Raw genomic sequence first — 20,233 nt, forward strand, 5'->3', positions numbered from 1 at the left:
CCATACACATGCCCATATAACTACCAAACTCATGCCCAAAGCAGTACCATAAAAATGCCCATAAACGTACCATGCATATGCCGATAAAAGTACCAGAAATATGCCAATAAAAGTACCATGTATTTACCCATACAGGTATCATACTTATGCCAATATACGTACCACGTATATTCCCTTAAAATACCATACATTTGCCCATATATGTACCATACATATGCCCATATTTCAAGTTATAGGGAATTGCATAATTTCCCTCAAACTTTACTTTGAGGGAAATAATTCTTTGCCTCAAATAGCTTAGAGAAAGTAATTAATCAATTACCAATTCACTAAAAACAAAAACATAACATATAATGAAAGTAAACTTAGCGCTTCTTGGTGACGGATCACACAATCAGACGATGGACAAGAAAAAATCAATGCCTCGGAGAAATCGTCATTTTTCTCAAAACTCAAAATCAAAACTAGCCATAGAATCGTTTTGAAAATGGTACCATTAGATTTACCACATCATTTTACGTTTCTTTCTGTAAAGTCTTTCTTTGCTAATTTTAAATATGAAGGCATTTACAGCCATATTTACCAAGATACAGCCATCTCAAATGGCAGACAAATCATCAGGTTTTCTCAACATATTATTAAGCAAAATGAGTTCAAAAACATCTAATAATAATTATGTTGATCACAATTAAAAATGGGTAGTAAAAATTGTCAATTCTATATTGTTTATTTACTTAGAGATATATTATTACGAATGATTCTTATATGAGAATATGTATGGTACTTATGTGGGCATATGTATGGTACGTATGGGCATATCTATGGTACTTCTATGGGCATATGTATGGTACAAAAATATGTAATATATTAAGGGGTATATGCCCTTAAAATACCATAGTTTTGCCCATATATGTACCATACATATGCCCATATATGTACCATACATATGCCCATATTTGTACATACATATGCCCATATTTGTACCATATATATGCCCATAAAAGTACCATCGATATGCCCATATGTATCATACATATGCCCACATAAGTACCATACATATTTTCATTTAAGAATCATTCGTAGTAATATCTCTCTAAGTAAATAAACAATACACTTTAGACAATTCTTACTACCCATTTTTAATTGTGATCAATATAATTATTATTAGATGTTTTTGAACTCATTTTCCTTAATAATATGTTAAGAAAACCTGATGATTTGTCTGCTATTTGAGATGGCTGTATTTTGGTAAATATGGCTGTAAATGCCTTCATATTTAAAATTAGCAAAGAAAGACTTTACAGAAAGAAACGTAAATTGACGTGGTAAATCTAATGGTACCATTTTCAAAGCGATTCTATGGCTAGTTTTGATTTTGAGTTTTGAGAAAAATGACGATTTCGCCGAGGCAGCGATTTTTTCTTGTCCACCGTCTGATTGTGTGACCTGTCACCAAGAAGCGCTAAGTTTACTTTCATTATAAGTTCCGTTTTTGTTTTTAGTGAATTGGTAATTGATTAATTACTTTCCCTAAGCTGTTTGAGGCAAAGAATTATTCCCCTCAAAGTAAAGTTTGAGGGAAATTATGCAATTGTCTATACCTTGAAGGCACAAGCAATTAGTAATTAACGCTTACTTCCCTGGATGTACACATGCCCATATAGCTACCATACACATGCCCATATAAGTACCATACACATGCCCATATAAATACCATACACATGCCCATATAAGTACCATACACATGCCCATATAACTACCAAACTCATGCCCAAAGCAGTACCATAAAAATGCCCATAAACGTACCATGCATATGCCGATAAAAGTACCAGAAATATGCCAATAAAAGTACCATGTATTTACCCATACAGGTATCATACTTATTCCAATATACGTACCACGTATATTCCCTTAAAATACCATACATTTGCCCATATGTGTACCATACATATGCCCATATTTCAAGTTATAGGGAATTGCATAATTTCCCTCAAACTTTACTTTGAGGGAAATAATTCTTTGCCTCAAATAGCTTAGAGAAAGTAATTAATCAATTACCAATTCACTAAAAACAAAAACATAACATATAATGAAAGTAAACTTAGCGCTTCTTGGTGACGGATCACACAATCAGACGATGGACAAGAAAAAATCAATGCCTCGGAGAAATCGTCATTTTTCTCAAAACTCAAAATCAAAACTAGCCATAGAATCGTTTTGAAAATGGTACCATTAGATTTACCACATCATTTTACGTTTCTTTCTGTAAAGTCTTTCTTTGCTAATTTTAAATATGAAGGCATTTACAGCCATATTTACCAAGATACAGCCATCTCAAATGGCAGACAAATCATCAGGTTTTCTCAACATATTATTAAGCAAAATGAGTTCAAAAACATCTAATAATAATTATGTTGATCACAATTAAAAATGGGTAGTAAAAATTGTCAATTCTATATTGTTTATTTACTTAGAGATATATTATTACGAATGATTCTTATATGAGAATATGTATGGTACTTATGTGGGCATATGTATGGTACGTATGGGCATATCTATGGTACTTCTATGGGCATATGTATGGTACAAAAATATGTAATATATTAAGGGGTATATGCCCTTAAAATACCATAGTTTTGCCCATATATGTACCATACATATGCCCATATATGTACAATACATATGCCCATATTTGTACATACATATGCCCATATTTGTACCATATATATGCCCATAAAAGTACCATCGATATGCCCATATGTATCATACATATGCCCACATAAGTACCATACATATTTTCATTTAAGAATCATTCGTAGTAATATCTCTCTAAGTAAATAAACAATACACTTTAGACAATTCTTACTACCCATTTTTAATTGTGATCAATATAATTATTATTAGATGTTTTTGAACTCATTTTCCTTAATAATATGTTAAGAAAACCTGATGATTTGTCTGCTATTTGAGATGGCTGTATTTTGGTAAATATGGCTGTAAAGGCCTTCATATTTAAAATTAGCAAAGAAAGACTTTACAGAAAGAAACGTAAATTGACGTGGTAAATCTAATGGTACCATTTTCAAAGCGATTCTATGGCTAGTTTTGATTTTGAGTTTTGAGAAAAATGACGATTTCGCCGAGGCAGCGATTTTTTCTTGTCCACCGTCTGATTGTGTGACCTGTCACCAAGAAGCGCTAAGTTTACTTTCATTATAAGTTCCGTTTTTGTTTTTAGTGAATTGGTAATTGATTAATTACTTTCCCTAAGCTGTTTGAGGCAAAGAATTATTCCCCTCAAAGTAAAGTTTGAGGGAAATTATGCAATTGTCTATACCTTGAAGGCACAAGCAATTAGTAATTAACGCTTACTTCCCTGGATGTACACATGCCCATATAGCTACCATACACATGCCCATATAAGTACCATACACATGCCCATATAAATACCATACACATGCCCATATAAGTACCATACACATGCCCATATAACTACCAAACTCATGCCCAAAGCAGTACCATAAAAATGCCCATAAACGTACCATGCATATGCCGATAAAAGTACCAGAAATATGCCAATAAAAGTACCATGTATTTACCCATACAGGTATCATACTTATTCCAATATACGTACCACGTATATTCCCTTAAAATACCATACATTTGCCCATATGTGTACCATACATATGCCCATATTTCAAGTTATAGGGAATTGCATAATTTCCCTCAAACTTTACTTTGAGGGAAATAATTCTTTGCCTCAAATAGCTTAGAGAAAGTAATTAATCAATTACCAATTCACTAAAAACAAAAACATAACATATAATGAAAGTAAACTTAGCGCTTCTTGGTGACGGATCACACAATCAGACGATGGACAAGAAAAAATCAATGCCTCGGAGAAATCGTCATTTTTCTCAAAACTCAAAATCAAAACTAGCCATAGAATCGTTTTGAAAATGGTACCATTAGATTTACCACATCATTTTACGTTTCTTTCTGTAAAGTCTTTCTTTGCTAATTTTAAATATGAAGGCATTTACAGCCATATTTACCAAGATACAGCCATCTCAAATGGCAGACAAATCATCAGGTTTTCTCAACATATTATTAAGCAAAATGAGTTCAAAAACATCTAATAATAATTATGTTGATCACAATTAAAAATGGGCAGTAAAAATTGTCAATTCTATATTGTTTATTTACTTAGAGATATATTATTACGAATGATTCTTATATGAGAATATGTATGGTACTTATGTGGGCATATGTATGGTACGTATGGGCATATCTATGGTACTTCTATGGGCATATGTATGGTACAAAAATATGTAATATATTAAGGGGTATATGCCCTTAAAATACCATAGTTTTGCCCATATATGTACCATACATATGCCCATATATGTACCATACATATGCCCATATTTGTACATACATATGCCCATATTTGTACCATATATATGCCCATAAAAGTACCATCGATATGCCCATATGTATCATACATATGCCCACATAAGTACCATACATATTTTCATTTAAGAATCATTCGTAGTAATATCTCTCTAAGTAAATAAACAATACACTTTAGACAATTCTTACTACCCATTTTTAATTGTGATCAATATAATTATTATTAGATGTTTTTGAACTCATTTTCCTTAATAATATGTTAAGAAAACCTGATGATTTGTCTGCTATTTGAGATGGCTGTATTTTGGTAAATATGGCTGTAAAGGCCTTCATATTTAAAATTAGCAAAGAAAGACTTTACAGAAAGAAACGTAAATTGACGTGGTAAATCTAATGGTACCATTTTCAAAGCGATTCTATGGCTAGTTTTGATTTTGAGTTTTGAGAAAAATGACGATTTCGCCGAGACAGCGATTTTTTCTTGTCCATCGTCTGATTGTGTGACCTGTCACCAAGAAGCGCTAAGTTTACTTTCATTATAAGTTCCGTTTTTGTTTTTAGTGAATTGGTAATTGATTAATTACTTTCCCTAAGCTGTTTGAGGCAACGAATTATTCCCCTCAAAGTAAAGTTTGAGGGAAATTATGCAATTGTCTATACCTTGAAGGCACAAGCAATTAGTAATTAACGCTTACTTCCCTGGATGTACACATGTCAATATTAGTACCATACACATGCCCATATAGCTACCATACACATGTACCATATAAGTACCATACACATGCCCATATAAGTACCATACACATGCCCATATAAGTACCAAACACATGCCCATATAAGTACCATACACATGCCCATATAAGTACCATACACATGCCCATATAAGTACCATACACATGCCCATATAAGTACCATACACATGCCCATATAAGTACCAAACACATGCCCAAATAAATACCATACACATGCCCATATAAGTACCATACACATGCCCATATAAATACCATACACATGCCCATATAACTACCAAACTCATGCCCAAAGCAGTAGCATAAAAATGCCCATAAACGTACCATGCATATGCCGATAAAAGTACCAGAAATATGCCAATAAAAGTACCATGTATTTACCCATACAGGTATCATACTTATGCCAATATACGTACCACGTATATTCCCTTAAAATACCATACATTTGCCCATATATGTACCATACATATGCCCATATTTCAAGTTATAGGGAATTGCATAATTTCCCTCAAACTTTACTTTGAGGGAAATAATTCTTTGCCTCAAATAGCTTAGAGAAAGTAATTAATCAATTACCAATTCACTAAAAACAAAAACATAACATATAATGAAAGTAAACTTAGCGCTTCTTGGTGACGGATCACACAATCAGACGATGGACAAGAAAAAATCAATGCCTCGGAGAAATCGTCATTTTTCTCAAAACTCAAAATCAAAACTAGCCATAGAATCGTTTTGAAAATGGTACCATTAGATTTACCACATCATTTTACGTTTCTTTCTGTAAAGTCTTTCTTTGCTAATTTTAAATATGAAGGCATTTACAGCCATATTTACCAAGATACAGCCATCTCAAATGGCAGACAAATCATCAGGTTTTCTCAACATATTATTAAGCAAAATGAGTTCAAAAACATCTAATAATAATTATGTTGATCACAATTAAAAATGGGTAGTAAAAATTGTCAATTCTATATTGTTTATTTACTTAGAGATATATTATTACGAATGATTCTTATATGAGAATATGTATGGTACTTATGTGGGCATATGTATGGTACGTATGGGCATATCTATGGTACTTCTATGGGCATATGTATGGTACAAAAATATGTAATATATTAAGGGGTATATGCCCTTAAAATACCATAGTTTTGCCCATATATGTACCATACATATGCCCATATATGTACCATACATATGCCCATATTTGTACATACATATGCCCATATTTGTACCATATATATGCCCATAAAAGTACCATCGATATGCCCATATGTATCATACATATGCCCACATAAGTACCATACATATTTTCATTTAAGAATCATTCGTAGTAATATCTCTCTAAGTAAATAAACAATACACTTTAGACAATTCTTACTACCCATTTTTAATTGTGATCAATATAATTATTATTAGATGTTTTTGAACTCATTTTCCTTAATAATATGTTAAGAAAACCTGATGATTTGTCTGCTATTTGAGATGGCTGTATTTTGGTAAATATGGCTGTAAATGCCTTCATATTTAAAATTAGCAAAGAAAGACTTTACAGAAAGAAACGTAAATTGACGTGGTAAATCTAATGGTACCATTTTCAAAGCGATTCTATGGCTAGTTTTGATTTTGAGTTTTGAGAAAAATGACGATTTCGCCGAGGCAGCGATTTTTTCTTGTCCACCGTCTGATTGTGTGACCTGTCACCAAGAAGCGCTAAGTTTACTTTCATTATAAGTTCCGTTTTTGTTTTTAGTGAATTGGTAATTGATTAATTACTTTCCCTAAGCTGTTTGAGGCAAAGAATTATTCCCCTCAAAGTAAAGTTTGAGGGAAATTATGCAATTGTCTATACCTTGAAGGCACAAGCAATTAGTAATTAACGCTTACTTCCCTGGATGTACACATGCCCATATAGCTACCATACACATGCCCATATAAGTACCATACACATGCCCATATAAATACCATACACATGCCCATATAAGTACCATACACATGCCCATATAACTACCAAACTCATGCCCAAAGCAGTACCATAAAAATGCCCATAAACGTACCATGCATATGCCGATAAAAGTACCAGAAATATGCCAATAAAAGTACCATGTATTTACCCATACAGGTATCATACTTATGCCAATATACGTACCACGTATATTCCCTTAAAATACCATACATTTGCCCATATATGTACCATACATATGCCCATATTTCAAGTTATAGGGAATTGCATAATTTCCCTCAAACTTTACTTTGAGGGAAATAATTCTTTGCCTCAAATAGCTTAGAGAAAGTAATTAATCAATTACCAATTCACTAAAAACAAAAACATAACATATAATGAAAGTAAACTTAGCGCTTCTTGGTGACGGATCACACAATCAGACGATGGACAAGAAAAAATCAATGCCTCGGAGAAATCGTCATTTTTCTCAAAACTCAAAATCAAAACTAGCCATAGAATCGTTTTGAAAATGGTACCATTAGATTTACCACATCATTTTACGTTTCTTTCTGTAAAGTCTTTCTTTGCTAATTTTAAATATGAAGGCATTTACAGCCATATTTACCAAGATACAGCCATCTCAAATGGCAGACAAATCATCAGGTTTTCTCAACATATTATTAAGCAAAATGAGTTCAAAAACATCTAATAATAATTATGTTGATCACAATTAAAAATGGGTAGTAAAAATTGTCAATTCTATATTGTTTATTTACTTAGAGATATATTATTACGAATGATTCTTATATGAGAATATGTATGGTACTTATGTGGGCATATGTATGGTACGTATGGGCATATCTATGGTACTTCTATGGGCATATGTATGGTACAAAAATATGTAATATATTAAGGGGTATATGCCCTTAAAATACCATAGTTTTGCCCATATATGTACCATACATATGCCCATATATGTACCATACATATGCCCATATTTGTACATACATATGCCCATATTTGTACCATATATATGCCCATAAAAGTACCATCGATATGCCCATATGTATCATACATATGCCCACATAAGTACCATACATATTTTCATTTAAGAATCATTCGTAGTAATATCTCTCTAAGTAAATAAACAATACACTTTAGACAATTCTTACTACCCATTTTTAATTGTGATCAATATAATTATTATTAGATGTTTTTGAACTCATTTTCCTTAATAATATGTTAAGAAAACCTGATGATTTGTCTGCTATTTGAGATGGCTGTATTTTGGTAAATATGGCTGTAAAGGCCTTCATATTTAAAATTAGCAAAGAAAGACTTTACAGAAAGAAACGTAAATTGACGTGGTAAATTTAATGGTACCATTTTCAAAGCGATTCTATGGCTAGTTTTGATTTTGAGTTTTGAGAAAAATGACGATTTCGCCGAGACCGATTTTTTCTTGTCCATCGTCTGATTGTGTGACCTGTCACCAAGAAGCGCTAAGTTTACTTTCATTATAAGTTCCGTTTTTGTTTTTAGTGAATTGGTAATTGATTAATTACTTTCCCTAAGCTGTTTGAGGCAACGAATTATTCCCCTCAAAGTAAAGTTTGAGGGAAATTATGCAATTGTCTATACCTTGAAGGCACAAGCAATTAGTAATTAACGCTTACTTCCCTGGATGTACACATGTCAATATTAGTACCATACACATGCCCATATAGCTACCATACACATGTACCATATAAGTACCATACACATGCCCATATAAGTACCATACACATGCCCATATAAGTACCAAACACATGCCCATATAAGTACCATACACATGCCCATATAAGTACCATACACATGCCCATATAAGTACCATACACATGCCCATATAAGTACCATACACATGCCCATATAAGTACCAAACACATGCCTAAATAAATACCATACACATGCCCATATAAGTACCATACACATGCCCATATAAATACCATACACATGCCCATATAAGTACCATACACATGCCCATATAACTACCAAACTCATGCCCAAAGCAGTAGCATAAAAATGCCCATAAACGTACCATGCATATGCCGATAAAAGTACCAGAAATATGCCAATAAAAGTACCATGTATTTACCCATACAGGTATCATACTTATGCCAATATACGTACCACGTATATTCCCTTAAAATACCATACATTTGCCCATATATGTACCATACATATGCCCATATTTCAAGTTATAGGGAATTGCATAATTTCCCTCAAACTTTACTTTGAGGGAAATAATTCTTTGCCTCAAATAGCTTAGAGAAAGTAATTAATCAATTACCAATTCACTAAAAACAAAAACATAACATATAATGAAAGTAAACTTAGCGCTTCTTGGTGACGGATCACACAATCAGACGATGGACAAGAAAAAATCAATGCCTCGGAGAAATCGTCATTTTTCTCAAAACTCAAAATCAAAACTAGCCATAGAATCGTTTTGAAAATGGTACCATTAGATTTACCACATCATTTTACGTTTCTTTCTATAAAGTCTTTCTTTGCTAATTTTAAATATGAAGGCATTTACAGCCATATTTACCAAGATACAGCCATCTCAAATGGCAGACAAATCATCAGGTTTTCTCAACATATTATTAAGCAAAATGAGTTCAAAAACATCTAATAATAATTATGTTGATCACAATTAAAAATGGGTAGTAAAAATTGTCAATTCTATATTGTTTATTTACTTAGAGATATATTATTACGAATGATTCTTATATGAGAATATGTATGGTACTTATGTGGGCATATGTATGGTACGTATGGGCATATCTATGGTACTTCTATGGGCATATGTATGGTACAAAAATATGTAATATATTAAGGGGTATATGCCCTTAAAATACCATAGTTTTGCCCATATATGTACCATACATATGCCCATATATGTACCATACATATGCCCATATTTGTACATACATATGCCCATATTTGTACCATATATATGCCCATAAAAGTACCATCGATATTCCCATATGTATCATACATATGCCCACATAAGTACCATACATATTTTCATTTAAGAATCATTCGTAGTAATATCTCTCTAAGTAAATAAACAATACACTTTAGACAATTCTTACTACCCATTTTTAATTGTGATCAATATAATTATTATTAGATGTTTTTGAACTCATTTTCCTTAATAATATGTTAAGAAAACCTGATGATTTGTCTGCTATTTGAGATGGCTGTATTTTGGTAAATATGGCTGTAAATGCCTTCATATTTAAAATTAGCAAAGAAAGACTTTACAGAAAGAAACGTAAATTGACGTGGTAAATCTAATGGTACCATTTTCAAAGCGATTCTATGGCTAGTTTTGATTTTGAGTTTTGAGAAAAATGACGATTTCGCCGAGACAGCGATTTTTTCTTGTCCATCGTCTGATTGTGTGACCTGTCACCAAGAAGCGCTAAGTTTACTTTCATTATAAGTTCCGTTTTTGTTTTTAGTGAATTGGTAATTGATTAATTACTTTCCCTAAGCTGTTTGAGGCAACGAATTATTCCCCTCAAAGTAAAGTTTGAGGGAAATTATGCAATTGTCTATACCTTGAAGGCACAAGCAATTAGTAATTAACGCTTACTTCCCTGGATGTACACATGCCCATATAGCTACCATACACATGCCCATATAAGTACCATACACATGCCCATATAAATACCATACACATGCCCATATAAGTACCATACACATGCCCATATAACTACCAAACTCATGCCCAAAGCAGTACCATAAAAATGCCCATAAACGTACCATGCATATGCCGATAAAAGTACCAGAAATATGCCAATAAAAGTACCATGTATTTACCCATACAGGTATCATACTTATGCCAATATACGTACCACGTATATTCCCTTAAAATACCATACATTTGCCCATATATGTACCATACATATGCCCATATTTCAAGTTATAGGGAATTGCATAATTTCCCTCAAACTTTACTTTGAGGGAAATAATTCTTTGCCTCAAATAGCTTAAAGAAAGTAATTAATCAATTACCAATTCACTAAAAACAAAAACATAACATATAATGAAAGTAAACTTAGCGCTTCTTGGTGACGGATCACACAATCAGACGATGGACAAGAAAAAATCAATGCCTCGGAGAAATCGTCATTTTTCTCAAAACTCAAAATCAAAACTAGCCATAGAATCGTTTTGAAAATGGTACCATTAGATTTACCACATCATTTTACGTTTCTTTCTGTAAAGTCTTTCTTTGCTAATTTTAAATATGAAGGCATTTACAGCCATATTTACCAAGATACAGCCATCTCAAATGGCAGACAAATCATCAGGTTTTCTCAACATATTATCAAGCAAAATGAGTTCAAAAACATCTAATAATAATTATGTTGATCACAATTAAAAATGGGTAGTAAAAATTGTCAATTCTATATTGTTTATTTACTTAGAGATATATTATTACGAATGATTCTTATATGAGAATATGTATGGTACTTATGTGGGCATATGTATGGTACGTATGGGCATATCTATGGTACTTCTATGGGCATATGTATGGTACAAAAATATGTAATATATTAAGGGGTATATGCCCTTAAAATACCATAGTTTTGCCCATATATGTACCATACATATGCCCATATATGTACCATACATATGCCCATATTTGTACATACATATGCCCATATTTGTACCATATATATGCCCATAAACGTACCATCGATATGCCCATATGTATCATACATATGCCCACATAAGTACCATACATATTTTCATTTAAGAATCATTCGTAGTAATATCTCTCTAAGTAAATAAACAATACACTTTAGACAATTCTTACTACCCATTTTTAATTGTGATCAATATAATTATTATTAGATGTTTTTGAACTCATTTTCCTTAATAATATGTTAAGAAAACCTGATGATTTGTCTGCTATTTGAGATGGCTGTATTTTGGTAAATATGGCTGTAAAGGCCTTCATATTTAAAATTAGCAAAGAAAGACTTTACAGAAAGAAACGTAAATTGACGTGGTAAATCTAATGGTACCATTTTCAAAGCGATTCTATGGCTAGTTTTGATTTTGAGTTTTGAGAAAAATGACGATTTCGCCGAGACAGCGATTTTTTCTTGTCCATCGTCTGATTGTGTGACCTGTCACCAAGAAGCGCTAAGTTTACTTTCATTATAAGTTCCGTTTTTGTTTTTAGTGAATTGGTAATTGATTAATTACTTTCCCTAAGCTGTTTGAGGCAACGAATTATTCCCCTCAAAGTAAAGTTTGAGGGAAATTATGCAATTGTCTATACCTTGAAGGCACAAGCAATTAGTAATTAACGCTTACTTCCCTGGATGTACACATGTCAATATTAGTACCATACACATGCCCATATAGCTACCATACACATGTACCATATAAGTACCATACACATGCCCATATAAGTACCATACACATGCCCATATAAGTACCAAACACATGCCCATATAAGTACCATACACATGCCCATATAAGTACCATACACATGCCCATATAAGTACCATACACATGCCCATATAAGTACCATACACATGCCCATATAAGTACCAAACACATGCCCAAATAAATACCATACACATGCCCATATAAGTACCATACACATGCCCATATAAATACCATACACATGCCCATATAAGTACCATACACATGCCCATATAACTACCAAACTCATGCCCAAAGCAGTAGCATAAAAATGCCCATAAACGTACCATGCATATGCCGATAAAAGTACCAGAAATATGCCAATAAAAGTACCATGTATTTACCCATACAGGTATCATACTTATGCCAATATACGTACCACGTATATTCCCTTAAAATACCATACATTTGCCCATATATGTACCATACATATGCCCATATTTCAAGTTATAGGGAATTGCATAATTTCCCTCAAACTTTACTTTGAGGGAAATAATTCTTTGCCTCAAATAGCTTAGAGAAAGTAATTAATCAATTACCAGTTCACTAAAAACAAAAACAAAACATATAATGAAAGTAAACTTAGCGCTTCTTGGTGACGGATCACACAATCAGACGATGGACATGAAAAAATCAATGCCTCGGCGAAATCGTCATTTTTCTCAAAACTCAAAATCAAAACTAGCCATAGAATCGCTTTGAAAATGGTACCATTAGATTTACCACATCAATTTACGTTTCTTTCTGTAAAGTCTTTCTTTGCTAATTTTAAATATGAAGGCATTTACAGCCATATTTACCAAGATACAGGCATCTCAAATAGCAGACAAATCATCAGGTTTTCTCAACATATTATTAAGCAAAATGAGTTCAAAAACATCTAATAATAATTATATTGATCACAATTAAAAATGGGTAGTAAAAATTGTCAATTCTATATTGTTTATTTACTTAGAGATATATTATTACGAATGATTATTAAATGAGAATATGTGTGGTACTTATGTGGGCATATTTATGATACATATGGGCATATCTATGGTACTCTTATGGGCATATGTATGGTGCAAATATGGGCATATGTATGGTACAAATATTGGCATATGTATAGTACTTTTATGGGCATAAGTATGGTACAAATATGGGCATATGTATGGTACATATATGGGCAAATGTTAGGTATTTTAAGGGCATTTAGCCCTTAATATGGTACATATTTTTGTGTATCATACATATGCCAATAAAAGTACCATAGATATGCCCATATGTATCATACGTATGCCCACATAAGTACCACACATACTCTCATTTAAGAACCATTCGTAATAATATATCTCTAAGTAAATAAACAATATAGAATTGACAATTTTTACTACCCATTTTTAATTGTGATCAGTATAATTATTATTAGATGTTTTTGAACTCATTTTGCTTAATAATATGTTGAGAAAACCTGATGATTTGTCTGATATTTGAGATGGCTGTATCTTGGTAAATATGGCTGTAAAGGCCTTCATATTTAAAATTAGCAAAGAAAGACTTTACAGAAAGAAATGTAAATTGATGTGGTAAATCTAATGGTACCATTTTCAAAGCGATTCTATGGCTAGTTTTGATTTTGAGTTTTGAGAAAAATGACGATTTCGCCGAGGCGTCGATTTTTTCTTGTCCATCGTCTGATTGTGTGACCCGTCACCAAGAAGCGCTAAGTTTACTTTCATTATATGTTCCGTTTTAGTTTTTAGTGAATTGGTAATTTTCAAAGCGATTCTATGGCTGGTTTTGATTTTGAGTTTTGAGAAAAATGACGATTTCGCCCAAGCGGGGATTCTCTGGCTGGGTCGACGCTCCGAGGTTGTCACGTCCTGAGTCATATTGTTTTCTTTCATTATTTGGTACGTTTTTCAAAGTTTTAATCACTGAATGTCTTCTATATCTCTAAATAAACGATATCGTTTATTTAGAAATATATTCAACCTTATTTTCAACCTTTGAGTAAGATTGAAGGGAAGACGACCTTTAGTTAGCCTCACTTAACTTTCCATGGTGACTAGTCAGTGTTACGAGACTGTCATAGGAAGGTGTAACGTCTTAGTGATAAATATTCTAAGACTCCTACATAACACACACTGATATTTTCCCTCTTAGATCTTGACTCATTGTTGGTGCTCACAGGTTTTGAGATTAACTGAATCAAATCAAATCAAATCTCACTTTTGATATCGTTTATTTAGATTTTACCTCTGTTGGTGATCACAGGTTTTGAGTAGGGAGCATGATTGATTTGTTTGTGTGAGTTCAGGTAGTTCTTGTGCACCAGTTTTGTTAAGTGTTGCATTAGATCGTAGTCATCCAGCCACGATATTTTTTCAAGCTACTTTGTCCCTGATCTAAATGATTTTGTAAGCTATACTTACACACGTAAGTATACTTGCAACTTGTTTGCTGAATACTGAGCCACACTGTTTCGTAAGTTATGAGAGTCTATCATTTCGAAGGATTGTTAACAGAAGCATGAAAAGGAATTAAATGAAACAAAAGTACGATATTCTCAATCGATTTATTCGCAATGTTTAAATGAACTACGAGTCAGGCATTGATATTTTTATTAAAATTCTGACAGATGCGGTAAAAATATCTGTATGAGTGCTTGTTCATATTACATTTCCAAAGTTTTACAAATGTGACACTTAAGAATAATTGTAAGATATAACACTTAAATATATGAAAATACCACAAACATCACAGACAAAGGTAATTCTTAAAGCTAAATCCTAATTCTAGACATAATATAGCAACATAAGCTGTTAAGTTTGACAAGTGTGTATATGTTGGTTTGAAGGTGTTTTTCTCCTCCAAAACATTAACACTATTATTTAGTGTCAAGGTATTTAAAGGAAAATTGTACTTGAACATTCAAGTCAATGTTTTCTGAATCATTTAAGTCATTATGTATTCAGGCATTTAAAGGAAACTTTACCTTAACATTCAAGTCAATATTTTCTTAAATATTTAAGGCACTATATTCTCAGCATTTAAAGCAAAACGTACTCAAACATTCGTCAATGTTTACTGATACATTTAATGCACTCTATTTAGGCTTTTAAAATCAAAATGTACTCGAAAATTTACGTAAATATGTTCTTTAACATTTAAGGCACTATTTTCTAAATAAAAAGGCAACTGGACTTTAAAATAATGACCGATTATATGCGATATGAAGGTCACACTATTTTACTTGAGAATTTATTTATATTTTTACTTACAGGCTAATAAAGTTATCATGGTCAATTGGCTACTATTTTTTTAACTAATGCACTGCGAAAACCCTCTATATTTTCCTCTTAATACATGCATCAAAATATATTTGAAACAAAATTTTATTATATAAATAAAATTTATGTAAAATTTGATATATAAAATAGTATACTTGCAAAGAACTTACTTAGTTTCCTCATCATAACCTCTTTCGCATATTTTACATTGTACTGCAGGCATTCATTATACAATGTTCGCTACATACATACATGAAAGCTATGCACGGAACACATTTTATCATAAACAAATATTTACAAGGACATATGAGGCGGCGTAGAGCAACCCTCAGTTATAATCTATACCAGATCTAGAGCTATCTATGTCTAATCACAGTCGCCTTTCTAATTATCTAGCATAAATGTAAATATTTCTACATGAAGCTTCTGTTATCAAAGAAAGGTCAACAGAGGAATTCAAGGGCTTGAGCAACCTTCCCTGTACAACCTGGTCCTCTCCTGTCAACCTTTCTTTAACTAGTGGGAGTCTAAAGTGCTCATCATACTGTCATGTCATGGGGGGAAAATGTTGAAGAACTGGGTTGTCCTCCGTGCAGCAGAAAGCACAAGTGGGGTGAGATATTACATCACTCATATATTATATATAAAAAAAAACATAGTCCACAAATGATGGATGACTGGGATTGTATATGCTTGGTCATCGGGGGCTTCAGTCTCGAGGGAGAAGGAGATAATGTTAAATACACAAGGAGAACTGCACTCACTTTCTCTTAATATTTCTCACACAGTTGCGACAGAGAATTTTGCCGTCGCATCATTTAAGATACGTCAATAAAATGTCTTCTTCTGTCTGGAACTGACCTTCGGCACACAGGAAATGACTGATCACCACATTTCTTGCAGCCTGTTCTCTTAATTTGTAAATAAATGCAACTGTTAAAAATGCAAAATTAAAAAGGTGAAGAGTATAATACTTTTGTCTTAACTAGAAACATAAAAGTACAATACTTTTGTCTTAACTAGAAACATAAAAGTACAATACTTTTGTCTTAACTAGAAACATAAAAAACTACGTTTTGCTTAACCAGAAACGTACAAACCCAACCAACCCACCTAACCTATTGACAGATAGAAAACGTGAATTTTGTGCTGCTTGTTTATGTGTAGATGGGGCCAGATACATCATAGATTGTAGCTAAAACAGGTCCATATAAGGGAGTAAATAGGGAGTGGCGAGGATTTGATTGGTGGAGAGGGATGTGGGGGGGGAGGGGGGTACCACGGGGACCCAATCAGGTCACTGGGGTCTTTGGTTGGCTGAGGTACGATACTCTACGTTCTTACGCTCTCATATTTTTTTTAAGTCTCTCACTAGCTACCTTCATTCTTAAATCTCTCTTCTGACACGTCAAGTTCAAGCACAGCTCCCAGACACGTCTGAACGCTTCTTTTTCACTGGTGGCGGCTCGTGAACGTGAGTTACCGGAACCAGAGGTGAAGGCACTGATGGATATGGTTCGCAGCCTCAGTGACAAGACGTGTTAATTCTTTCATGCCTTCAGTTTTCTTCACCAAGTGATAGTCACTTATAATGACAATACCCCCCTTGGTGAATCACCTGGGGCCAGATTCATGAAGCAGCTACGCAAGTACTTACGAACGTGTACATCTTTCCTCAATCTTTGACGGCTTTGGTTACATTTGTTGAACAGTTTACAAGCATGAAAACTTCACAATCAGCTGTTGTTATTGTTATAAACAGCCTCCTGGTGCTTCGGAGCTCATTAACTCTTTAATAATTGTAAACAAAGTCGCCAAAGATTGAGAAAAGATGTACAGGTTCGTAAGTGCTGGCGTAACTGCTTCGTGAATCTGGCCCCTGGTTTCCATTTACTCACCGAGAATCTACAGAGATTATCCAATTTAAATTGTTCCTATTCCGTCGTCAAGAATTAAAGAGATTATATATAATTACAAAAGCCGTGTTGCATCTCGTGCTGTTGTACAAGACTCGTCCAGCTTTTGTAGCTTTTTTTACGTATAAAATGTTTAATTAAAACGTCTGGTGTTCTTCACGAGATAATTAACACATATATTTGTACGTCTGAATTTGAGGTTTAGGTGAGGATTGACGCCTAGAATGGCAACAGTAATAGAGGATTGACGCCTAGAATGGCAACAGTAATAGAGGATTGACGCCTAGAATGGCAACAGTAATAGAGGATTGACGCCTAGAATGGCAACAGTAATAGAGGATTGACGCCTAGAATGGCAACAGTAATAGAGGATTGACGCCTAGAATGGCAACAGTGATAGAGGATTGACGCCTAGAATGGCAACAGTAAGAGAGGATTAACGCCTACAATGGCACCAGTGTGAGAGGATTGACGCCTAGTATGGCAACACTGAGAGAGAATTAACGCCGACGATGGCAACACTGAGAGAGAATTAACGCCGACGATGGCAACAATGTGAGAGAGAATTAATGCCGACGATGGCAACAGTGAGAGAGAATTAATGCCGACGATGGCAACAGTGTAAGAGGAACCGAGGCTGGAAGGTGTGCGCAAACAACCGGTTTCCCTCCCAAGACGTCCCATTTTCTTACGGAATCGACCAATCCGTCAAAAAATGGACGTGTTAGCACAAATCAAACCTCAGCAATATTAACGCTTTCAACGCATCAGCCCCTCGACAAGTTTAGTTGGCTGCGTTAGTGCGTTCGTTGATATGGTAACGCTAAACAGTCGTATTTATTACGGAGTGGCAAATGGCGTGAAGATGCGGGCGAGAAACGGGTCAATACTGTTTAACAGGAATGTCGTTGACCCGTTTAACAGACCCCGACACAACCAGCACATGTCGTCTCTCGCGTAATACGTCGCATTTTGTTACGGAGTTGACCAAGCGGTTTAGAATGTGATGTATTAGTCAAAATTAATATATGAAATATTGGCGTACTCAGTATATCGGTCTCGACGGGGTTAGGGGGGTTGTTTGGGTTCGCACGTTTCTGGTTTGTCAAAATAGTTGTATTTTTTACGTAGTGGAAAATTGAGAAAACGGGCTGAGATTATCGTTTCGAAAGGAACATAAAATACTGTCCTTATGTCTATTAATACCGCGATCGTTTTGGGGTTTTCAGTGTCTTAAAAATGCCATCAAAAAACAGTTTTAAAAATGCCATCAATACAGTCTTAAAAATCCTATCAAAACATTTTAAAAATGCGGTAAAAAAAAAATTGCCTTACAAATGCCTCCAAAAATAGAACATTTTCAGACCTTCAGACCTTCAGTATCGACAGCCTCTTGGGTCGATACTGAAGCCCTGGAAACACAAACCGAAACTGTCTCTATTTTCCGCTTGTTACAACTTGAAATAAAGTTGTTACATCTTGGCTTAACGTGTTTATGACGTATTAGAACGTTGTTACAACTTGCTATATTGGTTGTTATAACTGGTTAGGAAGTGTTAAAACTTGCTCGAACGTTGTACCAACGTCGTAGTTTCGGTGTGTGTTTGGCGGGAAGGTCTGAAAACAGCCTCTTGGATCAATACTGATGCTTCAAACAAATTCTCAAGGACTTATACCGGTGTGAGACATTCTCGCTGGACCATACCTGCACCGGACAACGTCTTGGGTCAGTTCTGATCATATTCGTACCAAAACAAGACTCGCGATTAGATTTCAATTTCTTCCCAAACGTTGAAACCAGCTACGGGAACTATTTTGTTCTAGTGATTGATAGGAAGAAATAAAGTAATTAAGCTGCCAACCTGCAAACATAATGTAACTGGAGAACAGACGTTGGTGATGTCTTATCACCTGTTTAGGTCTGCGTTCAATCCCCGACCGTCCAAGTGGTTGGGCACCATTCCTTTCCCCCGTCCCTTCCCAAATCCTTATCCTGACCCCTTCCCAGTGCTATATAGTCGTAATGGCTTGGTGCTTTTCCCCTGATAACTCCCCCCTTTATCACCTGTTTAGTACCTTTACCAAGAACCAGAAACAAAATGCTTAATTTGACACTTTTGCCAATCAAAAGCATGTGATATGAGCAAAGGTGAAATCTTGCCAGCTATCACTAAACCTCTTCGAAATTGATATCAGGAAAGGGCTGTAGAGATGAACATATTAGTTGTTGAGGTCAACGACTTCGATATAGGGAGTGGTCATAGGCATCTGTGTGGTGAGGTTTTGGTCGGCTTCTGGGTGAGGGTCTTCGTGTAGGTAGTCTCGTTCCCTGCCCTTGTCGTTACACGGCCGCCACTGATTGTGACCCACTCGACCTACATAGCACCTGTAAAGACATATGTGTGTGGGGAATGGTGACATTTCTTAGAAATTATGAAT

At 34.2% G+C, this 20,233-nt stretch overlaps 1 protein-coding gene across 3 annotated transcripts in view; it reads right to left on the reverse strand.

The window, feature by feature from the left end:
* Positions 1-15,192: 15,192 nt before the first annotated feature.
* The window catches only part of LOC123771868 (uncharacterized), a 53,198-nt gene continuing 48,157 nt past the window's right edge, over positions 15,193-20,233 (reverse strand). For all 3 annotated transcript variants that reach the window (XM_045764601.2, XM_045764600.2, XM_069337799.1), the window contains one exon: positions 15,193-20,180. In XM_045764601.2, the coding sequence (XP_045620557.2) occupies positions 20,015-20,180 (166 nt within the window). In that variant the 3' untranslated portion in view covers positions 15,193-20,014. The remainder of the gene's footprint in view (positions 20,181-20,233) is intronic.

Source organism: Procambarus clarkii, chromosome 38, assembly GCF_040958095.1.
Source record: "Procambarus clarkii isolate CNS0578487 chromosome 38, FALCON_Pclarkii_2.0, whole genome shotgun sequence".
Lineage (NCBI taxonomy): Eukaryota > Metazoa > Arthropoda > Malacostraca > Decapoda > Cambaridae > Procambarus > Procambarus clarkii.